The sequence below is a fragment of the Cibotium barometz genome, chromosome 54, assembly GCF_041138505.1.
Source record: "Cibotium barometz isolate CiBa-2024 chromosome 54, ASM4113850v1, whole genome shotgun sequence".
Taxonomy (NCBI): Eukaryota; Viridiplantae; Streptophyta; class Polypodiopsida; order Cyatheales; family Cibotiaceae; genus Cibotium; species Cibotium barometz.
In genome coordinates this window covers 31,006,019-31,032,657 of record NC_141099.1, presented here as the reverse complement: position 1 = coordinate 31,032,657, position 26,639 = coordinate 31,006,019, and the positions used below count along the sequence as shown (strand labels likewise).

General features: G+C 45.2%; 1 protein-coding gene and 1 pseudogene across 1 annotated transcript; both read right to left on the bottom strand.

The window, feature by feature from the left end:
- Window positions 1-670: 670 nt before the first annotated feature.
- Window positions 671-26,639, bottom strand: LOC147608039 (uncharacterized). The gene is made up of 3 exons (XM_086789643.1): window positions 24,941-26,639; window positions 1,559-1,866; window positions 671-1,423 (listed from the first exon to the last, which is right to left on the bottom strand). Exons 1-3 carry the CDS (start codon window positions 26,473-26,475, stop codon window positions 1,077-1,079), a joined length of 2,190 nt encoding a protein of 729 aa, XP_086645769.1. The 5' UTR covers window positions 26,476-26,639; the 3' UTR covers window positions 671-1,076.
- Window positions 17,859-18,909, bottom strand: LOC147608040 (uncharacterized; annotated as a pseudogene).

Genomic DNA, 26,639 nt, shown 5'->3' with positions numbered 1-26,639 from the left:
GAATCACCTTTCACCGGGGCTACTTCAATTTCAAAGTATTTGTTGCTTGCCTTTCAATCTTGGATGTGCCTTTGACATTTTGAATATTGGGGTTTTCTTCTTGTAAAGCCATGAAATCAAACTTTTGGAAGTCTACGTAGGTAGAGCTTGCATATTCATAACCACCTTGATTTTCCTCTTGAATGCTTGGATACCTACTTGAGATTGAGAAAAATGACCAGGTAATTTCCCCTTGGGGACATAGAAGACACATTTAAATGGATTCACAATGATACCCTCTTATGTCTTGGAATCATTGGAAAATGTATCCCAAAGATGCACTAATGGAAAATATAGGAAGGAAAATAGTCTTAAATCTATTAAAAAAGGAGGCAAACAAGTGTGCCATACATCTCTACAATAACACCAATAAATTGCACTATCCAAATAGCACAGCATTATGAATGTAGATAAATAAATGCAATATTTTCTCAATCCTTGGGTGTAACAGCCAATCTATCCACCACTATATTCCACAGTAACTTACTGCTGTAAGGTGTATTACACATAAAAAATGGACATTGTAATCCAATAATTATGGCAAAGGAGCCTTCAAGTTTAAGGTGATGTAGATTTAGAATCGTTGAATTTATCTAAAGCAGCCTACACTATTGCCAATGAAGACTTAGAATTTTACAAATATGTCTCGTTTATAAAATTCATGAGTCTTGTGTGGTAATCAATTTATGTCCTACATTGATGAATCCTTTAATATATATAAAAACTTTTCAAAAAATATATGCTTTCTTACTCGCCATTTAATACCCCCAAAATGGAGCTCATTTGAAACTTCAGCTCAGGAATCATATATCAGTTGATTGAATTGCATAAATCACCTGTTACTAAAATTGACCTGTAACATTTGAGTGAAAAAGGGCTCAAGCACACTCTCTAGAAGTGAGTGGAAAAAAGAGGGTTCAACCATACACTTGAGCATTCCCAGCACTGCTAATTTTCATGATTGGCCAAACCCACAATTCTGGTGTAGAGAATTCCTTTCCGCTTCAGATATCCTTTCCATCTTGTCATTGTACGGACTACGCAAAAGAATTGCCTGCAATGGGTCTGATCTTTTTCCTACTCATTACCAAGCAACGTTGTCGGAAATCCATGTCTACCCACTCCAAATCATGTGCACAAGCAAGGTAGCCATACAGTGCACTCTTCTCCGAGCCGAATTTTCCATCCTTTCGTGCTAACATTGGATCTGCATTTCCAGCTCTGAGTTCATGCAACCAGCCCACTCGGCCACAACCCTTCGCTGCAAAATGTTGATGAAGGTGCTCTGCCTCAAGCAAACAAGAGAAGGTGGCATTGTACTCTATAACCAGTGAGCCCTGGTTTCCTACAACCACCTTTGAGCCTGCATAGGAAAGCCCCGCATCTGCAAACACATAAAAATTGTCAATAGCTGCATTTGTTTACAACATACATAGATGCATGCATATTAAATACATACGTCTGTGCACAAGTTTAAGGTCTGATTGGATGCATCAGAAATTCCAAAAAATAGACCAACCTTTGAGGAGATCTCTGACTGCCAGTTCAGCAGCAACTCCTACACGGAAATTGGAGGACTCCCTTGGTAATGCATTGTGAACTACTACTGCTGGAGGCCATAAAATCAAATCCTCCTTGTTAGCCTTTGCCTCTTCAGCAGTGATGCGTTGATAAGTTTTACCAATGCTTGGCTCTAGGGTAATACTCCAGCCCATCACTGTGCAGATTGCTTTTTGTAAACCCAAATGCTCTCCACGCAAGCCCCTTTTCCTTGACATGAAGGTGTGCATAACCAGACTGTGCGTGTCTGAATACGGCTTTGAGAACCTGCATGCAAGAAAGCAACAAGCAATAGAAAGCTTAAAATGAACTTCCCTTAGCCTAGCACATCCAAGAGTACCGATAACAACTATCCATATAGTGGATACTAATCCTATTCACCTTGATAAACAAGAAACGCAAAGACCAAGGACAACTATAAGAATGGTTAATTTCAAGATTCCTTTAAGTTCTTTTCCAGTTATAGTCCACAATGCACATGAGTTACTAAAAATATTTGGCCAATTCTAATTAGAAAGGTTTTTTCCCAGGAAAAAATCCTTAGTTTGTCATAAAAGAGACATACCTGGAACGCAAACGACAAAACAGCCCCAAAGACGAGCCTGATATGTACATCCCTCAAAAGAGATAGAGTCGAGAGAAAATACGAGGGCGGGCTCCCTCTCCAACGGGCCGTTCTCGGAGAGAGACTGCATCTCCAGGAGGGGGGGGGGGGGGGGGGGGGTGCACACTAGAAGCCGAGCCTGATATGTACGTACCTCAAAAGAGGTAAGAGTGGAGAGAAAAAAGAGGGAGGGCTCCCTCTCCAACTGGCCACTCTCGGAGAGAGACTACATCATGTGTTCTTTTTTTTTCTTTTTCTTTTTCCTCTTTTTTTTTTTTTTTTGGGGGGGGGGGGGGGGTGGGGGGGGCGAGACACTAGGGCCTAGAGCGCCAGGTCGGTCCCTCACCCTTTCTAAACTCTACTGAGGAAAGGGCACAGGCTCCAACTGCGAAGGAAGGCAGCGCTGCTTCTGCTCTGAGCCCAATGCTGAGGTTTCACTTATATAGGTCACTGGGCTTTGCCCTAGTGCTTTTATAAGCTTTTAACCCTATAATTACTTATAACTATGTCTCCATTTATATGCCTCTTCCCACATTAGGGATATCTCCCCACTAGGCACCCCATGTCCGACCTCCAGCCTGACCATGTGCTACTGTGCACCTGTCCTGGATGTAACATACTTCCCCCCTTCACGACCATTGATGTCCTCAGCAATGAAGCCATGGAATTGGGCTTTGAGATTCCTCATGGATTCCCACATAGCCTCCCTCTCAAATCTCCCTCTCCACTTAATCAAGTCCTCATCATAAGTATAACGTCTTGAATGCTTAGTATGTTGATCCACTTATAAGCCTCTTCCCACGTCAGGGATATCTCCCCACTAGGCGCCTCATGAACGGACCCTAGCCTGACCATGCCCTAGTGTTGTGCACTTGTCCTGGACGTAGCATACTCCCCCCCTTGAGGACCATTGATTCCCTCAACAATGAAGCCAGGGAATTGGGCTTTGAGATTCCTCAGATTCCCAGGTAGCCTCCCTCTTAGATCTCCTCCTCCACATAATCAAGTACTCATCATAAGCAAAACGTCTTGAATGCTTAGTACGTTGATCGGGTTCTGAGGGACTATACTTGGTTCGCTCTTCCTGAACTGATTCCTGGATAGGAACAACCGTATTGAAATCACTTAACAATGCTTTCAATCTGCTGACATGAAAGATAGGACGAACCATTATTTCTTGAGGAAGTTCTAGGTGGCACACAACACTAATCTTCCTTTCAATCCTAAACAAACCGCAAAACTTGGAAGATAGCTTGTAATGTTTCCCAGTACGCATAGTATTAGAATCCTTAGGTATCCTCAAGTACACACAAGTATCTACGTCGAAGACCCTAGGATATCTTTTTTGGTTAGCACTCTCCCTAGCAAGTTTAAGTGTCTCCTGCATATCATGCAAGAAGCCTCTCGCTTGCAGATCTTCGATCTTACCCAATCCAATTGTAATCGGTGTGTCCGAGGTCGAAAACCATAAATACGCATAAAAGAACTAAAGCCTGTCGTTGAATGCTTATTACTGTTGTACATGAATTCAATTTGTGAAAGGCACCTTTCCCACTCCGATTGGCTTTTTGAAACAAAGTCCGTAGCATGTCCTCGTAAGTTTGATTAACACACTCAGCTTAACCGTCACTCTCTAGATGATCAGAGGAAGACATACTTCACCTAGTTATTTAGCTAATACCGCTCGCTAGAATCCTACAGTGAACTTAGGATCGCAATCACTGACTATCTCTTCAAGCAAACCATAAAGCTTGTACGATTGTCCGAGTGTGAGTATCATGGGCTGCATCTTCATCATGTACATCACCTCCATAACGAGAAAATTTCAGCCCATGTTCAATAGGACAAGTTCCATGTCCTGCACAACGGTCATGTTTTGATGAAAGGCATAACCTACATGTGCATTATCACCAAGCTGTCCACCCTCTCTTTGGCATATGCATATCTTTCATCCTTGATCCATGAGGTGAATAGGCATGGCAAGAAGTCACCAGAGGCTCCTCTCTATTGACCAAAGACTTTATCTTGCGAGAAATAGCACCACCCGACGCTATGCGAGGCGGTTTCTTGAATTCCAGCTCACCTGCTTCACCCTCCACGTCTCCATTGCAAATGAGATATGTAAGAGCTAGCTCCCTTGGCTTCACACCCAACTCCTTTGCCATTACGGGTGAGATATGTAAGAGCTAGCTCCCTACCATAGATTCAGCTTTTGTGGCTTCAATGAGCCTGCGAACCTATTAAATATTAGTAGTGATTAATGTGGGAATAAACAAGTGCTAGGTGGTTGAGTAAACTAGCACTGAATGTAAGCCTTAAATAAAGTGGTTCCAATGTGTGCGAACAACCACTAGTATGTATAAGTCTCTTGTGTAGGAACAGCCTCTTAAAAGGCATATGTGGTGGCATCATATTTGGCATATGTGATTGAATCATATTTACCATATGTAATTGAATCATATTTAGCATATGTGGTTGAATGGAAGAATTAGGGTTAGAGTAATTCATGTGGGAGACATACACAGAGAAACAAGGGAGAGAGAGAGAGAGAGTTGTGGGGATAAGTCAACTCATGATATGAGTGTGTGACTCCCCTATCACACATGTATATTGCACTAGTACACAGTGCACTTAGTACATTAAAAGTACTAAGTGTACTATGTACTATAACTTATGGGCTTGTACACACTATAAGGGTGGGCATAGTGCCTTTATCCCAACAACCTCCCACTTAAAGGCAAAGTGCCCTTAAGTAAAGGAAAAGAAAAAATCAGCATGTACATGATAATATACAAGGCCATATCAAGGCTGAAACTGGCCTCATCCAATGCCCATCAAGTGTCTGCAATGAGCAAACCGCTCTGGAGGCAAACTCTTTGTCAACAGATCAGCCGGGTTGTCATCCGTATGAATCTTAACAAGCTGAATTTGCTTGTTCTCTATCACCTCTCTGATGAAGTGATACTTCACATCCACATGCTTCGTCTTTGCATGAAAAACAGGGTTCTTTGCCAACTGAATGGCACTCTGATTGTCACAATGCAACAATGGAATATCCCCTGTATAACCCAAATCAACCACTAACCGAGATAGCCATAATGCCTCCTTGCAAGCCTCTGTGGCTGCAATATACTCGGCCTCTGTAGTAGATAAGGCAGTGCACTTCTGCATCCTGGATATCCATGACACAGCACCTCCTGTGAATGTAAACACATAACCGGTAGTAGACTTTCGGTTATCTGGATGACCGGCATAATCCGAATCCGTGTAACCATGCACTAATGCATCCTGTTTGCCAAAGCAAATGCACATATCCTGTGTGCCCTTCAGGTATCTCATGACACCTTTCACTACTTCCCAATGCTTCTTGCCAGGGTTGGCCATGTATCTAGAAACCACTCCCACTGCAAATGCAATGTCCGGCCTAGTAGCAACCATGGCATACATGAGACTGCCACAAGCTGAAGCATACGGAACCTTGGCCATATCAGCCCTGTCTCTATCCGACTGTGGGCTGTCCATAGCACTGAGTTTCACATATGGAGGCAAAGGAGTACTAGTCTTCTTCCCCCCGTCCATATTGAACCTCTGCAAGACTTTGCCAATGTATTCCTTCTGAGACAAATACAACACATGCTGATTTCTGTCCCGAAGTATCCGCATACCCAAAATGTGATTTGCATCACCCAAATCCTTCATATCAAAGGTTTGATGCAACCTCTGCTTCAAGGTATCCATCTCCTTACGAGATTTCCCGGCAATCAACATATCATCAACATACAAGATGAGGATCAATAGACTGCCATCCAAAGCTTTCTTGGTGTACAAGCAGTGATCTATGTCACTTCTCCTGAATTTCTGGGATTTCATGAATGTATCAAATTTATGATACCATTCTCTTGGTGCCTGTTTGAGCCCATAAAGACTCTTTTTCAGCTTGCATACAAGCTTCTCCTTTCCACTCACTGCATAACCCTCTGGCTGCTGCATATATATCTCCTCATGGAGATCACCGTGAAGAAAAGCAGTCTTCACATCCATCTGAATCAAGTCCAGATCATCATGTGCAACCAAAGCTAACACAGCTCTAAGTGTGGTCATTTTGACCACTGGAGAGAAGATTTCCTCAAAGTCCACACCATATTCCTGCTTGAAGCCCTTAGCCACTAACCTGGCTTTGTACCTTGGCTTTGCATCAAGTGCAACTTTGAGCCTGTAAACCCACTTGCATGGCAAAACCTTCTTGCCTGCAGGCAAAGGCACCAACTTCCATGTTCCATTTTTGTGCAGAGAATCCATCTCTGACTTCATGGCACGCTCCCAAAGAGCCTTGTCTGCCCTCTGTAAAGCCTCCTTATAACATGAGGGCTCCCCACAGTCAATGAGCATCAAGTAGTCAACCCCTGGAACAAACCTGTCAGGGGCTCTGGAGGGTCTTGTGGACCTCCGTACCCAATGACCATCATTTGCAGGTTGCTGTCCAGCCTGCATATCACCCATTGGTGGCTCTTGTTCCATGCCATAAGGCTGAAATATCATGCCCGGTATTTCTTCTAACTGTGGTATATCCATAGGGATATCTTCTACCATCTCTGGCTGTCCATTTGGACCATTTTCAGCACCAATTAAGGGCTGGTTTTGCTGCTGTAATGGCTGATTTACAGCCCTTGGTTGTTGTCCATGATGTCCATCATCATCAAAGATGACTCTGCCAGGCTCCTGTTGCCTTGCAAGCTCCTTATACATGCATGTTTCATCAAAAATTACATCATTGCTGCGTATAATCTTTCTATTCACGGGATCCCAAAGTCTATACCCCATTTCACCTCTGTCACCATATCCTAGGAATATGCATTTGTGAGACTTGGGATCAAGTTTGGTGCGCATTTCCCTGCGTATGTGCACGTACGCAACGCAACCAAACACTCTCAAGTGCTTGTATGACGGAGGCTTCCTTGTCCATACTTCCTCTGGCACTTTCCCACCAAGCCTCGTGTTAGGTGACCTGTTTATAAGGTGAACGGCTGTCATAACAGCTTCAGCCCAAAAACCATGAGGTAATGCAGCATGTGACAACATAGAACGGACCTTCTCCTGTATGGTCCTGTTCATCCTCTCTGCTGTCCCGTTTTGTGGAGGATCATAAGAAGTAGAGAGCTCCCTCTTGATGCCTTTAGCATCACAAAAGTCCTGAAACTGTTTGGACATATACTCTCCACCATTGTCGGAACGCAAAGCTTTCAGTGTTTTGCCAGTTTGATTCTCAACAAGAGCAACAAACTTCTGAAACACTGAGAATGTATCACTCTTCAAACGAAGAGGCTAGACCCACACCTTGCGTGTGGCATCATCAATAAAAGACACAAAGTATTTTGCCCCTCCCAAAGAAAGCTGAGGCATCTCACATACATCTGTATGCACAAGCTCTAACTGAGCATCTTTCTGTCCAAGAGCTTTCTTGTGGGGGCACTGCAGTTGCCTGCCATATATACAATGCTCACAAAACTGAAAACTTGAAAACTTTAGAGAAGGCAAGTAACCCAAACGAGACAATTGCTCCATTCCCTTGACACTCATGTGTCCCAACCGGCTATGCCACATAGAAATTTCCGGCAGCTCGGTTGCATTTACATTAGCATGGTGACAAACACCTGCATGCATGAAATAAAGAGTGTCCACCTTAGAGCCTCTGGCAACAACCAGTGAGCCCTTACTAATCTTCCACTTTCCACGACCAAATGTGGTAACATAATCAGCATCATCAAGCTGTCCAATAGAAAGCAGATTCTTCTTGATCTCAGGCACATGCCTGACATCATGGAGCATAAGCTGTGAGCCATCTGAAAACACAAGCCTCACATCACCTCTGCCAAGAATCTTGCATGCATGGTTATCACCCAAATAAACCACTCCTTCATTGCCAGCAGTATACCTGACAAACAAGTCTCTGCAACCTGTGACATGAAAGGAGGCACCTGGATCAATGATCCATGAGTGCATACCATGACCACCTGTAAGAAGTGAATGGGCATCAAGTGAAGACGTAAAGAGGACCTCATCCTCACTGCCACCTGCATGTGACACATTGATTTCTTCAATCTTGACTCCACTTTTGCCCTTTGGCTTTACATCTTTGGCTTCATCTTTCTCTTTGTCTTTGCCTTTTCCCTTTTCCTTTTGATCATTTTTCCATTTGTAGCATTGCTTTTTAATGTGTCCCTTCTTGCCACAATAATGGCATTCCAAATCCTTTTTGGAGCGAGACTTGCTCCTTCCCCTTTCTTGGCTTTTTCCCCTTTGCTGGGATCTCCCACGTGCATTCATTGCATTGGACTTTCCAACAGAGTTGTTTTTCCTGTTCATCTCTTCTTAAAGAAGAGCACCCTCAACATCTGCATATGACAGCATAGCATGCGAATTGCTAGTGGCTGTCCTGAATGTGTCCCAACTCTCTGGCAAAGTGCATAACAGAAAAGTGGCTTTGAACTCATCGTCCATTGCCAATTTTTGATTAATGACCTGGCTGACAATACCATTAAACTCATTTAGATGGGCTGTCATAGACACCGAATCAATGGCTCGTGAAGTGGGCAAGAAACCAAGGGAGTTGGCACTTGCCTATCTCCTTCGCAAAGGTGATATCAAAGAGGGGGATGACGGAGAGCTGAAATTCAGAAATCCACCTCGTTTGAAGCATGGAGATCCCGCATCCCAGAGGCTGAAATCTTTTATGCAAAAGGAAGAGGTGACTGTCACCTCTCGACATGCATCCTCTCCCCAAGGCACTAAGCCTGATAGATATATGTATGCCAGTGCTCATGGAGGGCATGAAAGTCACATGCATGCCAGACATGTATCTCATGGTGACAGGTCTACTTCCAGAAAAATTTTGCCTTCTGAGTTGTCTCATGGAGAGACCATGCCATATGCGGGTAAGTCACATGCATCTGAGTTTCGAGTTCGTGGAGCACATGCCACCGTGCCCCATGAAGTTTCTATGACGGCCCATGGAGCCCATGCAGATAGGGCTACCCCGTTGGATAAGGGGAAAAGAAAAAGAGAAGACCATGAGCCTCATGCCAGGAAGCTCAAGGAGTTCAAAGCAGGTGATAAATCTGTCAAATTTGATGTCTTTCATGGTGAACATGATGCTTCTAAGGTGTTAGCATTTGTGGCACAGTTCGACATTGCTTTTAGCGATGAGGATTTCACAGAAAAGTCAAAGGTGCGCCATGCTAGCATGTTTTTGAAAGGGACTGCTGCTCATTGGTGGATCACTGAAAAGATCACCAAGGATCCCATTTCTACTTGGAAGGAATTCAAAGATAGATTTTATGCTCAGTTCCTGCCACCCAATGCAGAGCAAACTCTCACTCAAAAGTGGGACAGGCTGGAACAAAAAGATAATGAGAGTGTGCAACAGCATGTTAACAAATTTTGGAAAGTGTTGCTGGAAGTGACTCCCTTCATGCAAATCACAGAAGATGAAAGACAGAGGAAGTTTCGTTCTAGACTGTAACCAGCATATAGGTCGGGTATTGAATTGCACCCAAAACATACGTTGCAACAACTCACAGCTTCTGCTCTTGCTACGGAGCAATTGGTGCTCAAGATTAAGCAGGATCAAGGAGGTTCCAAGGGGAAGGACAAGGCTGTCCCAAATCAGCAAAAGGGTGGACAGCCACCTAAAAAGAACTTCCGGGAACCTTACAAGGGTGGTAAAGCTGAAAATAACACATCTAAAGAACAGGGCCCAAGGAAGAATAAATTTAGATTAACCCCGGAGCAAAGAGAGCAATATGCTAAGGATGGAAAATGCTTTTCTTGTGGTAGCAAAGACCACATGTTTCGGCAATGCCCAGATCGCAAATCAAAGCACGAGGACAAGCACACCAAAGCTAATGTACATGCAGTTCCTGATGTGCAAGGAAATACAGGTCATGATGCAAAAGAGCGAATGGTTTGCAAGGCTTGGGGGCAAATCAAGGATCAGCCCGCACTTTTCATGTTTGATGACTGTGCAACTGACAATTTCATCTCTATGCAAATGGCAGCTGCATTGGGAATTGAGGTTGAAAACATGGGACCTCAGATTGAAGCCGAAGCTGCATTTATTGGTAAAGAGGTGCAGGTTACCCCTTTGATTGGGAAGTTGCGCATCCATATCCAGGGCTACCTTGACAATGAGCATTTTCTAGTTGCTCCACTGAATGGATGTGATGTATTGTTGGGCAAGCCGTGGCACCATAGGCTTGAGCCCCGCAAAGACTACAAGTCTAATATGATTTCTTTTATGCATAAAGGCCGCATGCATTTTATTGATGCTGGCAAAGAAGGGGATTCCATCCCAGTTGTATCACACATCCAAATTAATAAAGCAATGAAAAAGAGTCTTTCAGCGTACTTGGTTTTTGTGCGTGATAATCTTGTGCCAAATCATCAAAATATGGATACTATATCTAATGATAGGCTGAATTTTCTTAATGCATTCAAAGACTGTTTTGCTGACTCGTTGCCAGGTGAATTACCTCCCCAAAGGCCTAAAGATCACCGTATAGATCTTGTGCCAGGTAGTTCTCCACCTAACAAACCCGCATATCGAGTGAGTGCTGCACAACAAGAAGAAATTATGAAGCAGGTAAACGAGCTTTTAGAGAAAGGTTTGGTTCAGCCCAGTTCCTCACCTTACTGCTCTCCTGTGCTTCTTGTTCAAAAGAAGGACGGATCATTCCGTATGTGTGTGGACTACAGAGCTTTGAACAAGCTTACCATCAAGAACAGATTCCCAATTCCACGTATTAATGATATCTTGGATAAGCTTGATGGCTCAGCTTGCTTTAGCAGACTTGATTTGAAGAGTGGTTATCACCAGATACGTGTGGTGCCACAAGATGTCCATAAGACTGCATTCAGGACAGCCTTCGGATTATATGAATTCTTGGTAATGCCTTTTGGTCTCACCAATGCTCCTGCTACTTTTAATCGTATGATGGATAGGATATTCCGACCCCATCGCAAGTTTACAGGAGTCTTCTTTGATGATATCTTGGTTTTCTCCAAGAATGAGCAGGAACACAGAACTCATTTGGTCACAGTGTTCGAAGAGTTGCGGAAGCATAAACTTTTCGTCAATGCCAAGAAAAGTGAGTTTTTCCTTTCAGAGATTCATTATCTGGGTCATATTGTATCCAAGGATGGAGTTACAATGGATCCTGCAAAGATAGAGACTATTCGGAATTGGCCCGAATTGCAAAACGTACATCAAGTACGTAGTTTTCTGGGATTATGTTCGTACTATAGGCGTTTCATAAGGCATTTTGCTATGATTGCCACTCCTTTACATGATCTCACAAAGAAGAAAACTGCTTTCAAATGGACTTCGAAGGAACAGGACGCTTTCTTGCAGCTCAAGCATGCGATCATATGTGGTCCAGTATTGATTGTTCCTGACTTGCACAAGTCATTCGTGGTTGAATGTGATGCTTGTGGTGATTGCATAGGAGCTGTCCTAAATCAAGAAGGGCATGCAGTTGCATACGAGAGCCGTCGTTTGCATGATGCTGAGCTTCATATGGATATCTATGAGAAAGAGCTCTTGGCTGTAATTCACGCCTTAAAGATTTGGAAACATTACCTTCTTGGGGCTGAATTTGTAGTCAAGACAGATCATCAAAGCTTGAGATACTTTCTATCTCAAACCAAGCTTTCAGAGAAGCAGATGAGAATGGCAAATTTTCTTTCCATGTTTCATTTTCAGATTGTGCATACTCCAGGAAAGAAAAATGTAGTGGCCAATGCACTATCTAGGAGGCCTTATGTTGCTGCAGTCTCAGTGGCCTCTCATGGAGATCTATCTGCTATGAGAGATTTGTATCATTTGGATGCTGATTTTTGCCATATATGGACTGATTTGATGGCTGGTCATTCACATGCCTCTTATGTTATCAATGAGGGTTATCTCATGAAGGATAATTGCCTATGTGTGGTGAAGGATTTGCGTTCAAAGGTTATGGACGAATGTCACGCTCCACCTTATGCTGGTCATAGAGGTATTATGCCTACTACTCGCATGATTCAGAGGTATTTCTTTTGGCCAAGCATGCGTAAAGACATTGAGGCTTATGTGCGTGCATGTATTACTTGTCAAAAGGTGAAATTTGATAGGCAAAAGCCTCCAGGTTTGCTTCAGCCATTGCCTATTCCCTCGCAACCTTGGGAAAGTATCACGATGGATTTTATTATGGATTTGCCTAGATCCCAGCATGGGAATGATGCTATTTGGACTATTGTGGACAGGTTTAGCAAGCAAGCTCACTTCTTGCCCGTCAAGAAAACCATTAAAGCTGATCATATGGTAAAGCTTTTTCTTGCTAATATTTTCAAGCATCATGGTATGCCTCAATCCATTGTTGGGGATAGAGATCCCAGGACTACAAGCCTATTTTAGAGAGCTTTGTTTGATAATATGGGTACTAAGCTTGAGTTTTCATCACCTTATCATCCCCAAACGGATGGCCAAAGTGAAGCTGCAAATTCAGCTGTGTTGGATTTATTGAAATGTTATGTGGCAGATCAAAAGAGTGCATGGGAGAAGTATCTTCCACTTGTTGAGTTTGCCTACAACAATACAATCCATGCTTCCACAGGAAAGGCTCCGTTTGAGATTATTTATGGCAGAGTGGTCTTGCCACCCATCCTTCGTACCAAGGATGAGATTTTTACAGCTGATGAATATGTTCGTGACTTGGATGTTGCCTTTGGTCAGGTCCGGACAGCCATTGCAAGATCTCAGGATAAGCATAAAATGGCTGCTGACAAGCATAGAAGGGACATGGAGGTCAAAGAAGGTGATTGGGTATTGCTGAAATTTGAGAAGGCTAGGCTTCGGAAGAGGCCACGACGAGAAGGATCATATCCTAAGCTTTCTCCTCGCTATTATTGACCCTTCAAGGTGATTCACAAAATCAATGAAGTGTCCTACAGGCTTGCTTTACCTAGTCATTGGAAGATTCACAATGCTTTTCATGTGAGTCTATTTCGGAAATATGTGGGGCCAGATCCTGATGAGCCTATCACAGAAGATCCCCCAGAGATTGAAGAGCTTGAGGAGATCCTCCAGCCAGAACAGATTGTTTTTCACAAGGAGAGAAAGCTACCTGCAGGAAAGCTTTCCAGGAGATACCTTGTGAAGTTTAAGAATTATTTGCCTATTGATGCCAAATGGGTAAATGAGGATTATTTTGCAGATTATCCACAATTGTTGCAGGCATATCTTGAGGCTTTTCAGTTGAGGTCAACTCTTTAGAAGCCCGGGGGGATGTCACCAATTGGCCGACCATTTGGTCCATCTCCAGTTTTTGCGTCTCGTTCACTTGAGGCCAGGCCGGTGTCTCATGTGAAGAGGCCAGTATTTTGCTGACATGGACGGGAACCAGACTGGTGCCACCCGTGTGTTAGCAGGATGGTGTCGTATGGACGGGAGCCAGACCAGTGCCACCCGTGTATGACCTGGACTGTGTTCGACCCATGGGATTGTCACGCCATGGAAGAGCTAGTATTCGTGCCGTGTTTTGCCTATGGGACTGTCACACCATAGGGAAACTCGTGCCTGGAACTGTGTCTTACCTATGTGACTGTCACTCCATAGGAAGACCAGGTTTTTATGTTTTTTATGTCGTGCCAGTTTTGTGCCGACAGATATTTTGTACTTGTTCCATGAACGGGAGATATGTCCATGTTACTATTTGCACATGCACACATATTTTGCATGTTTGAAACTGTTTTCGCATGACATGTATTTGTGTGTTTGCCTGCCTGACGTGTTACTTACTGAGCGGGGACGCCTGCCAGTGAGTCGTGAAGTCTGCTCTGTATTCTGACGAGTTTTAGTGCATGTGAACAGGTGGTAAGTATGTTACACATGTTGTTTTAATATTTTATTCTAACACCTTTGTTTTATAAGGTTAGGTGTTCACATTTATTTAAAAGTGGGCACCCACTTTGGGGCCAAGGTGGGGAGCCCCACTTTTAAGTGAATGTGGGGGTGGGCATGGTCACCTACTCCCACTAGTTCCCCCACATGCAAACGTGGGTATCACCAAGGTTAACTCCACATGAATATTATTAAAAAAAGCTCCCTCCTTCAAGCGTGGAAACAAATCGCTTCCTTCAGGCGTTTATTTCACCAAGCTGCGCCTCCTCTCTTACAAGCGACTGTTGCCCCTGCACTACTGGCTGCAACCAAACATGCTCCCAGGCGGCTGCTGCTGAATTTATATGTGCTTCTGCTCCCACAGCAACCTGATGCGCCTACTGTTTTCCCTTAACGCATGCTACCTCTACTGCTGGCGACTGCACCTCTGGATGCTGGCTGCGCTTCTGAAAAACCAGGCGGATACCTCATCAAGCTACGCTGCCCACAATAGTTCAGGCAGCTGTGCGATCATCGCCAGTAACTGTGCCTCAACAGTTCAGGCAGCTGTGCACTACTACCTGACGGCTGCAGCACCTACTATTGGTGGCTGCGCATGTTCTCTCCAACACCCTGCACTTCCGCCTCACAGGCTGCTGCCCCTCTCATGCAAGCAGCGTTCTAACTTCAGCAGGCGGCTGTCCACCGAGTGTGTGTGCACTCTCGCAAACGATACTCTATAGGCCGGTGGCTGTAAGTTGCCATCTTTTCTTCACTGGTATTCTACAAGGGGATTTCGCATCTCCTGGGTGACTTCAGCATACCACAAGTATTGGTTTTCTATCAACCATCTACAAGTAAGTGATTTTCAGATTTGAATAAAGTATTTTATGTTTAAATCTGATAAAAGATTCATCCCGCTCGGCCAACACCCGTTCGGTGCCGGGTTGTCCAAGCTATATTGGCGAACCTCGGTCCAAAGGTGCTGAGATCGGGAGAGCCAAGCGTTAGTACGAGAGCGCCTGTTTGTGCGTGGTCTCGGAACACCAGTGAGGCGCTCTCCGCGGAGTCCAGTGAAAGCACAAGACCGTAGCGATTGGACCACACTAGTGGTCGTTCTGCTTCGAGCTTCTACATCGAAATTCGAGCCTACTTGTTTGGTGCTGTTTTCATATGTACATGGACATTATCTGGTTCTTGGAACCCATGGAGCATTGTATTTATTAAATACTCCCAATAAATATATCATATATTGAGGGGGGGGTCGGCCCGTTCCGGCCCCAGTGCTGGTGTCCATCTTTCCATTTCATTTCATTTAAATTTCAAGTTGTTTTAAGTTGTCCATTTCATATTTGTGGTTTTAAAGTTGTGCTATTAAGCGTGTGGGTGTCCAACGGAGTCTTTCCCACTTGACGGGATCGGTTTCAGCTACTGTCAGGCAGCCTGCCTAGAGCATCCCTTACAAGCGCCTACCATGCACACACAACCCCTTACAAACTTGCAAAGCAACACTCCAACTAGTGGAGCTGTCGAGCAGAGAGAAGAAAGGGAAAATCAGTGTAACATGACTACTAAGCGGAAGCGTGCTTAATGATGATTAACGCAAAGCAATAAAGATTAATGCTAATCACATGCTCATGACATAGAGTAGAGAGAAGGAGAAGAGAGAGACTCTTTACCTAACCTACTCCTACTATATATTACTGAATGAATGAGTAATTACAATGATTGTCATAGATCCAATGTAGATCTAGACTATGAATGCTATGAATGAACGTATGCTTACTGTTCTCCACTGTGCGTTAATGGAAAACGCTGATTTGGAGATGTACTTGGCTAATCCAAACTGTTAGACTGCATGTCCTTGGTCTTGGCTCTGCAATCTCTGTCTCTGAATGATTATGAATGATCCATGACTTGCCTTTATATAGGAAAGTGATAGCAAGTCGTAATCAGGTCGGTTTTCACTTTTCAAGCCATAAAAAGTCATCAAAAATGTCATAAAATGTGTTCATATTGTGCCCATAATATGTCCCAACCATTGGTACATGTCCTCGGCACCTTCGAGCACCTATAGGGCCACCAAATTGGCTCCAAACTGCCCATATACGACCTCTAACTTTGCCCTTAAGGCAGCTGTAAGGAATAGTCATGTCTACGTGGCACCAGATTAACGTGTGCACGTGACATTCCCTCCTGCTGAACTTGGAGCACTGGCACATGATGCGCCTTTGCTCTACTCCCGTATGGGTCCTCGAAAATGCGGGAACTTTGTTGTTGTGGAGGCACCCACACAATCTTCGAAACTGACTTAGGTAGCACGGCTACCAAATCTGCTTGCTTCTTGGATGTCTTTGCCATTGCCTCCTTGGAAACTGCAGGCGCTGGAACTGGCCCCTCTAACTTAGGATGCTTTGCTGGCACGGTAGACTCCATGGAAACTATGGGGTTGACCTCATCCTCCTTCGAATAGGATTTGGTGAGATCTACCTCCTCTGGAACTACTGAAACACTTAACTCATCCTCCTCCTCAATGGATTTGGAGAGAATTGCTGAAACTTTGGAGATTGTGATGACCTCGAAGATTGGCTCGAGGACTGTTAGTGGCTCTGCATAACTAGACAATTGTCGTTCTTGGTTGACCTCGACCTGTGGATCCAACACTGTGTCTTGTGTCTCTATGGTATCCCTTTGTCTTTGGTCCTTGTACTTCACCACACCTGCTTCCTCTATTTGAGCTTCCTCCATGGGTGGACTCACCGCGGTTCTTGCTGCCTTTCTTGCTTGAATCTCCTGTTGGCATTCTATCAACTGTTTCTCCAAATAATGATCTTTGAATTCGATTCCGTACTTCTTTCCCACTTCGTGAGAACAAGAAATTTCATTCTTGCAATACTCCACCTCAAATTGAAGATACTCCATGCTCACTTTGCTAAGGTCGTTGTATTAATAGGAATCCATGAAGAGCTGCTTGCTGTTTTTATGCAAAAATCAACCCAAAAACCCTAATTCTAGGCTTCTACATGCATGCTAGACTCCCTAGACTCATACTAGGCTGAAATCCGCAAACCCTAATTTTGCATGCAAACCCTAAAACGCAAACCCTAATTCAGCATACACAACTCCTACCTAGGATAGACCTAGATGCTCTGATACCAATGTAACATGACTACTTTGCGGAAGCGTGCTTAATGATGATTAACGTAAAGCAATAAAGATTAACGCTAATCACATGCTCATGACATAGAGTAGAGAGAAGGAGAAGAGAGAGACTCTCTACCTAACCTACTCCTACTATATATTACTGAATGAATGAGTAATTACAATGATTGTCATAGATCCAATGTAGATCTAGACTATGAATGCTATGAATGAACGTATGCTTACTATTCTCCACTGTGCGTTAATGGAAAACGCTGATTTGGAGATGTACTTGCTCTTGCTTGAAAGAATCTTCGTTGTCTTCTTCAATGACACTGAGAAGAGCTGTCGAAGTGGAATTCTTCTTTTTGTCAGGGCAGTCTTGCGCGAGGTGTCCTTCCTTATGACAGTAGTAGCATCTGACGATTTGATTCTTTGGTTGTCCATTTGAAGGTTAGTTGTTGTTGTTGTCTTTCTAAAAACCTCCTTTAGTCACATTTGAAGGTTTGTTGTTGTCTTTCTGAAAACCTCCTTTAGTCACATCTTTACCCTTTTGCAGCTGGTCTCTATTTTGCGCCTGATTTCTGCAGCGTGAGGCCTCCTTTAGTCACATCTTTGCCCTTTTCCCTGAAATTCTGGGTCCACCATAAAAGCAGCTGCATGTAAAGGAGAGGAATATGAGCTCCATCTCGCCACACAAAGCGAGTGGATCTCCTCATATCTATCTACGTCTGGCTCAAGCTTCTCAAGACTCTCTATCATCTGGTCCATGGCTTCATATACTTTGCCGATGCATGGCTGCATAGCATCAACAATCCTGAGGAAGTGGACAATGGGATGCACCATGGCGTCAGTGCGCTTGAGGTCCTCCCAAAAATCAGCATCGTCGACCTTTTTCTTGCATGAAATCCCTACCTGTGTACGTGCAAAAGATGAGGAGCAAAACTCATCACTGATGAATAGTTGCCGCACGGCACCCTGACAATCCTTCAAGCGATGCAACATAAGAAAGTTGTATGCAAAGCGAGTGTCCGAGTACTTGAGAAGGACCTTTGTGGACCTCTTCCCAAACTCGGATCGAAGGTATGTGTGATTATTGATGAAGGTCACAATTGCACATGCATCATCAATCACCGATTCAATCCATGACAATTTCCCAATATCTTTCAAAAGATTATTGAGACAATGTGCCATGCAAAAAGAGACGGTGATTTGAGGATACATACTCTCAAGAATAGCTCCCGCTGCTCTATTTGTCGCCTCACCATCCGTGACGAAACCGATCACACATTCGGGGCCGATAATCTCGACAGCACTACTCCACTCAGCAGCAAGTACATCCGCACTCTTTCCCGTCCCTAAAGCATCATGTGAGGAGACAAAGTACACCCCCCCCCCCCCCCCCCCCCCCCCGTGAGTATGCCACAATGCCATGGATAGACCTTTTCCGCGTGTCACTCCATCCGTCTGCAATCAAAGAGACTCCATTGCGAGCCCATTGTCTCTTTGTGTTTGCCGCCGCTTGCTCAACAAGGCGTTTCTCCTTGTCAAGCATAGTGGTCCGCAAGGTTTCGGAGGATGGAGGTGTGTAGTGAGGACCGTACTCGCCAATCTTCTTCACCATCGTTTTGAAGTAGTCGGACCTATGTATCATTTCAAAAAAAAGGAGGGTAAGTAATTAGAATAGCAAAATGGTGACCCGTGAGACATGATGATGAAATCATGTGAGTGAAATACGTACCGTGCCACACGAAAAGCAATGTGGTCATGAAAAAAGAAGCGGGCCACCGCGGCATCAACCTCCTCCTTTTTGGGATCCCAACTCCCCTCAAGAGTACTTTGCCGACGAGAGAGAGAGGGTGGACTAGGTTGCGGCATTGAGAAGGCGGCTTGTGTGAAGCCTGGAGTAGTGCCACGAGGAGGACGTGATAGAGGGGTAGATGAAGATGCACCACCACCCGATGTAGAACCTGATGTCTGGGTTGGAGTGACATAAGTGTTGGGATCCACTCCACACACCCTTTGGCTTGCACTCAAAGCTTGATGGGCGGCAAGCTTTGCAAGAAGCTCCTTTCTTATCTCCGGTGTGACCCGCTCACAAAATTTCACCTCATGACCGGGCTCATGCAACAAATGGGCCCTCACCCTATTGGCCCCACCCACACGCTTATATGGGAAAAGCTTGCATGCCCACGGACGTGCACCCCCCGCATGAGTAGGAGGCTCGAAGTTGACCTCATCCCACCATGACCACCCATCCGTTCTACTCCTACCGCCCGCACGAGAAGAGGATGCCATGAATAGTTAGTAACTTAGTAGTAGTCTAGTAGAAGAGGGTGGAGAGAGCTTAGAGGGTAGAGTAGGAGAAGAGGTAGAGGGAAGATTGAAGTAGTCTAGTAGGAGAGGGTGGAGAGGAAGGTGGTGGAGTAGGAGAGGGTGGAGAGGAAGGTGGTGGAGTAGGAGAGGGAGATAGTGGAGAGGAAAGCTTGAGTAGGAGAGGGAGATGGTGGAGAGCCTAGAGGTACTCAAGTCTTGGAAGTTGGAAGGCTTGAGTAGAAGAGGAGTAGCAGGAAGCCCATTATATAGCATATGGCAGCTCTCTCTCTCTCTCTCTCTCTCTCTCTCTCTCAAACTCTCAAACGGCCAGCCGCCAACGGCTAGTAGCCGTTACCTGAAAAAAAAAACGGCTCGAATTTGTAGCCATTGCACCGTTGCAAACGTCCCCCCGTCCCGGCTGACAACGTCCCCCCGTCCCCCCGGGCGGGGACGCTCGTCCCCTGGTCACGTCTCGGCCGTCCCGTCCCCCAGGCCGTCCCGCCGCTGTTACGCAACTGCCGTTAGTCGGGACGGCGTTCCCACGTCCCACGTGGGCGTCCTGCCGTTCCCCTGTCACTATGGTCCTTTCAATTAATAAGAGATTAAGGAGTAATTAAGGAGAGATTAAGAGAGTTAGTCACAATCGTGACAGATTGGAGCTTTCTGGAGGGCACTATGAGCTAAATGGGATTCCCAATGGAGTGGATTTGTGGAGTCTCGGGCCTTTATTCAACATCTCACAGCTAGGTTCTCATTCAAGGAGCCCGAGGCGACAGTTTTCCCCTTTTCCGCTCGGTTCGACATGGCTGTCCTCTGGCACCGTATCTCTTTCTATTTGTCGCCGAGGCCATGGGTGGTTTTCTCTCCGCCCAGGAGACCAAACTTCAAGGATTGCGCCTTCCCCTCCGCACGCAGAAGGAGCTGCTGGACTTAGAGTTTACAGATGACACAACAGCCTACCTTGCTGGAGATGTTGGGAATCTCCAGAGATTCGCGGAGGCGATAGAGATTTTCTACAGTGCATCAGGAGCACAGATCAACTGGCACAAGTCGTGTGGTTTTTGGGTAGGCTCAGCACCCACCCCGACTTGGTGACTAGTTGAGGCTTTCCAATGGATCCCGAGGGGCACTCCAGTCCAATACCTCGGTTGCCAAGTTGGCATTGATACCTCTCCCGAGCAGCAACTCGCTTCGCTTCTTCTGAGTATTCACAAGAAGATTTTATACTAGAGCTTGGTGAGGCTATCCCTGGCGAATCAAGTACTGCTTGCATAGTTGTCACGGTATGAAAATACGATACCGTACGGGAATTTTTGGTATGATATGAAATTTTCGAATACCATACGATAAAATACGGTTTTTTTTTTTAACACTTACAAACTATGGAGCTTTAAGCTTGAATGTGAGGGAAGGTTGGGGGGGAGGAGTCTACAGTGCTTGAGGAACCAGAACATGGAGATGTGTCTCGAGATATGTCTCTCCTAGTTGGATCTCCCAATTGTCTCCACAAAAGAACCTGCATGGGTAATGCAATACCAAACATCTCCCAGTGTAGCGTTTATGACTAGGGGACCGTCCTTGCACAAATACAAGCAGTGCATCTAGGGTGATTGTGACATGTGAGAGATTGATCGTAGTAATCACAACCTTAGGCTAACTAAACTTCACTTAATGATGCTTAACAGATAGACAAATAGTGTCAATGCAATGCAATGCAGCTATATTAGATGAATGGGTTACAATGAGATCTAATAGATCTATGATGCTATCCTAGATGAAGATCCTTCTCGGGATGAGAGGAATATGGTGAATGCTGATGATGAGGACTGTTCCTTGCTCCAATGCTGAGGTCCACCCTTCGATGCCGGCTTCCCTCTATGTAGGAGGTAGGAATGATGAACTATGTGCTGAATATGCTGGCTAAACTGCTGATATGCTTCTCCCTTGCTCCATGGATGAGAAACGCTGAGGAGAGATGAGATCATGGACTGAATATGCTGCCTATGATGACTATATGCTGAGTGAACTGCTGTCCCGTTGACTTCCCTTGTTTCCGGGGAAGGAAACGCTGAAGAGAAGCTGAGATGCTTGGACTGAGCTGATGCGCTTCTATATATATGGGTAAGTGCTGCTGGTCGGGCAGATAAACTGTTGTCGGCCAAGTATCTGGACTCCACGACCTGCAATAAATGCTGTCAGCTGCTGTAGAGGTGCTGTCAGCTCATCATAACGGCCCCGACTACATGCCATAAATGTTCTAAATGCCTTTATGTGCTGAAGATGGCTAATGTACTGATGTTGGCACTGAAAACAGCCCCAAACATATGTTTGCATATGCTGAATATGCCTGAATAACGCTTAAATGTCCTGATTAATGTTTATGGATGCTTAATGATGCCATGCTACTTGTACACCTGATGGGTGTGCACGTGACAGTGATAGGTTTAGGGACTCCTCTCTAGATCAAAATGGCCATGTCCAAATCTTCTCCCTCGTATATAACTTGAGGATCTGGCTGTCTAGCCTACCTATACCAGGGATCTCCAAGTGATGTACCAAGATTCTCTCATCCTACCAATCAATGTACACTACCAGTCTACCTTGCCAGATTTTTTAGGTCTCTCAGCAACCCCATATGGAATACTGAGTGGACATGAAAGTTACGAAGTATTGCGGGCATTTGGGATCTTCGTTAAGCAGAGTTTCTTTTTTTTCTAGCATTTGGAATTTTTTTCTCATGGTTGGGGGGGAACAATAAAAATAAAAATAAAAATAAAAAAATCGTACCGAACGATATCGTAAGGTACCGTATCATTCGAACCGTACGGTTCGAATGGATTCGAGAAAGTGATGGGAGGCCGGTCAGGGCCAAGGTGGCATGGAGAGTGATCATTCAGCCACGTAGCAGAGGGGGGCTTAGCCTCATTGATCCAACTATACAGAGCCGTGCCTTGCTGAGCAAGTTGATTGTCAGAGGACTCGTACCCGGTGGTGGGCCATGGAAGGATTTCCTCTTGGCCCAGATTTCAGCCCGCACTCCGAGCCTTGGAGGCTCGTGGCCGCAGAGTACTAGATGGATCTTCACAGAGATGCAAGCCCGTGGTTTCAGTCCAGCCTTTGAGGACAGATTCGCAGCCAATCTACTTCGTGCTTGGGCTCATCTTAGGCCAGCCCTCAGACAGATTGTTCCAGCAACCTCAGAGGAGCAGCTTCGGCAACCTTTGATCTGGAACCCCTGATCCGTTTACCCAATGGCCACATGTTAGGGGGGTCAACCGCACATATCCTAGGGCGCCTTGAGCATGGGACCAGCTAGGTCTCGTGGAGATTGGATTGCACACAGGCAGTTACCTCAAGAGGAGTAGGAGAGAGGCATGACAGGGATCTGGGGTAGAGACAGGCTCAGCATCGACATTCGACTCAGCTATTCCTGAGGAGTGGTTGACTCCTATTCCAAAGCCGACCCCCTAGTGTGGCTAGGCATGTTTACCAAACACGATATCCTCGTGGTGGTTCATGGAGCAGATGAGGACAGTGGTCTGCTCACTTTTTCTATTGGATTACATGGCAAATTAGAGAGATCAGAGCACCCCTTGGAGGATTTCAGAGGTTGCACCTTGCAAAGGGTGAGGGTGATTGGTTTTCAGGCACGGGCATGGCACATAGATCCAGCACCAGCCAAGGTGGCCAAGGAGAGATTTTGGCGGTTATGGATTTGGGAGTGCCGACCTCTCACGCGGTTGCAGTGGGACCCTGGAGAGTGGACTTGGCATGATCCCACAGATCGGGTGGAGACTCTGGAATCTGGATGCCCCTTTCTTTGCATATACAGTGCGGCTTGGCTCAGTGATGGGAGATTTGAAGTAGCATAGCCGCCTCGCACATCTGGCGTGCTAGATGTAACGAGGCCATCAAGGGCACCCACTCTCCGCCAACTAAGACCATCAGGAGCATATGGCTCGACATCATTCACACCCTCTGCAACTAGTGGGGGAAGCTGCAGGGAGGTTCTGACCGCATGCGGAAGCGGCAGAAAGCCTTCTTGAGACTTTGGAGGCATGGCCCTTTCCTCACAGATAGAGGCGGTGACCCCATTTGGCATTACAGAACACCTCTATGGTTGTCCCCCCCCCCCCCCCCCCCCCCCGCCCCTTCCCCCCCCTCACAGAGCGGCCAGCCAGAGGAGAAGCATCTCTTTCCCTTTGATCATTTGTCTCCCGCCCATATATGAGGTAAGGCTGCATTTAGCCCGTCGTGGTTATACTTAGCCCTTTGCGGCTGTGTTTTCTTTAACTAATTGAAGGATCTTTTTCCCGGGAAAAAAATGGGAAAAAAAAGTGTGATTGTATGCACGTGTGTGTGTGTGTGTGTGTGTGTGTGTGTGTGTGTGTGTGTGAACCAATTTCTACTTTTTTGGCAAAACCACATATCCCCAGTGATAGATGTTGCAGATGTGGACAACATGCAGAGTCTGTTCCCCATCTTCCTCGACATTGTACGGAGTCTACGAATTTCTTGCAAATATTGATTCACAACCACGTTTTCCATCATTCAAAGGAGGAAAAGCCTTCTAGATTTTTGGTGTTTAGCCATCTTGCGTGGCTAGATTTGACACCTTCATCATTTGGATGAGATACTAGGCACTTAGGGCTATTTGGAAGGCTAGGAATCGTATTATGTTTCGGCAGCCATCTCTGGATGCTTATGCTTTCTTTCATGCCAATCTTCGCCAAACCCTACATGACTGTCGACAACTAGAGGCTATTGATATCCCACAGTTTGAAGTCTTTTCTATTGTTTTTAGCTTTCTTCCTTGGATGACTTCTCCCTAAAGTACATCCTCCCCATGTATATTGTTTCTTGGTAATAGAACCCTGGCTTTTACAAACAAACAAAAAAAAATGTGTCTGTGTGTATGTGAGAGAGAGAGAGAGAGAGAGACGGTGTTCACATCCACGTGAGACAATCTGTCATCTTCTATGGTCTTGTCCCGTTCCTATGCTCTTCTAGACAGATTGTCAAGACACCTTCATGTTAGATTTGTGGACAGATCTTTTGGCAAATTTTTTTGGGTATTTGGCAACATTTCCCCCACTTAGATTTTGGGCCCTATGGTCCATTTATCATGTAAGAAATTAGCTGATCTTTGCCACACAAGATATTCCCAATTTTCCTTTCTTCAAGAGATCCCTTCTTTTATCTCTTCGGGATTCTTCCCTTGTACCAACTACAAGTGTTCTTTGATTGCTTTTGAATTTTAGCTATCTCATAGTTGGATAGCTGGGATTGTAATGTGTGTGTGTGTGTGTGTGTGTGTGTGAGAGAGAGAGAGAGAGAGAGAGAGAGATCACTAAATTCAATTCGCTTACCTCTTGCACGTTAAGCAAAGTAATGTCCCCACCTTTCCTTGCTTTTCAAGTTTGATTCTTTCTTCAGGATTCTCGTTCAAAGCCTTCATATAATTCATGAAATACCTGTATACCTGCTTCTCTAGTTCCGAAGAATCTTCTAATAGGTCAGGCCTTTGATGCTGCATAATATTGTCATGCTGCAACATACTTTTGTCTACCAAAGCACCACCATCTATCTGCCGTCTAAAAAAGTGATCATCAAGGTCATTGAAACCCATCTGTCTCCTGTCATCTGCATGATATCGAGGAAAACCCCTTGGCAAGATGAGAGAAGTGTTACTTTCTCTACTTGCCCTATCAACAACTTGGATCCCATGGGAAAGCTCATTTAATTCCCTTTGTAATCTTCTTTCAAACTGTCCATCATCAGGCCTTTGCAACCCTACTATCCTTCTCTCATGCAAATCATTGTCGGCATGCAAATCTCCTCTATTCTTCAATTCAGGTTCAAAGGGTTGAAATGGTCTTAAATAGTCCTCTGCCAGTTCAGTGTAGCTTCTCATCCGAGCTCGGGACCCATCTCCAATGGATTCTTCTTGAAAGTTTGTAGCAGCCAATGATCTTCCTCTCCTCTGGGTAGAATCAGCACCAGATGATGATGACAAATCTACATAAGGGGACAGGAGCTTTCGACTTAGGCTATGATCAGTTGGGTCTTGCAAGAAATCTGACGTGGACTCCCGAGGCAGGGAGTAGAATGTTCTGACACTGCCATCTTCCAGCGTGATTTGACGAGGCACCAACATTGCGTGGCTGTCAAAAGAATCCTGTTCTTTATGGCTTTCATATAAATCTCCCATTTCTTTCATTCCAGTTGAGGACGAGTATGTGGGCAGTTGCCTCTCAAAGGTATATGAATCTTCTGCTGCACTTTTTTCCCAAGATGGGTATAATGTGGCAAAGTGCTTCTCTGACCTTTCATTCATGCTGTCACTGATGAGCAGGGCCTCTGACATGTGTCTATCTCCTGTGAATCTTCCCTGGAGGCCAAATGCCGATGTTGCTGTTGCCACCCCTGTTGAGAAATCTTGGCTCGAAGTCAGTAGCGATAGAGCCTGCGATGTCACTTGACATGACATGTGTGGCATCTCTCTGGACGGTAACCTAGGCTCTGCTGACATGTACGGCCACACTGACATATCTCTGGATGATGACCTAAGCTCTCCTGGCATGTACGGCCACGCCAACATGTCTCTGGATGATGACCTAGGCTCTCCAGGCATGTACGGCAACTCTGGCGTGTCTCTGGATAATGACCTAAGCTCTGCTGACATGTGCCAGTCACGGCCGTACAAGGTTGAGTTGTGTGTGTGATTGTCTTCATCAATGCCTCTGACAGGAGATCTGGAGACCCTTCGCCAAGGAGGTGACTCTTGCAGGCCATCTCTGTTTCTACGGCCAAGAGGAGGGTACCTTGAGTCACTGTCCCCATGTGATAACCTCCCATCTCTAAGAGCGTCGCGATCTCTGATGTCCAATTCCCTTTGAATCATCGCCAACTCGCTGTGAGAGGTGTTCTCCTAATTCCTTTGGAATTTGAAGTGCATCAGCTGACAAGCTCTGCTAACAAGCTCTATGAAAAATGGAGGCAAATGTGCTGTTTTTCTTGATGATATAGATTTGCCTATAGGGGTGGTTGAATCGTCCTGATGTTGAT

What these genes read in the sequence shown, in the direction of transcription:
- LOC147608039 (XM_086789643.1), bottom strand. Translation starts at nt 26,475, where the DNA reads ATGATTCAAAGGGAATTGGACATCAGAGATCGCGACGCTCTTAGAGAT. An exon ending in CTTTGCTTAACGTGCAAGAG is followed by an intron (nt 1,867 to 24,940) that starts GTAAGCGAATTG and finishes TCTTGCATGCAG; the next exon opens with GTTCTCAAAGCCGTATTCAG. An exon ending in AGTCAGAGATCTCCTCAAAG is followed by an intron (nt 1,424 to 1,558) that starts GTTGGTCTATTT and finishes ATGTGTTTGCAG; the next exon opens with ATGCGGGGCTTTCCTATGCA.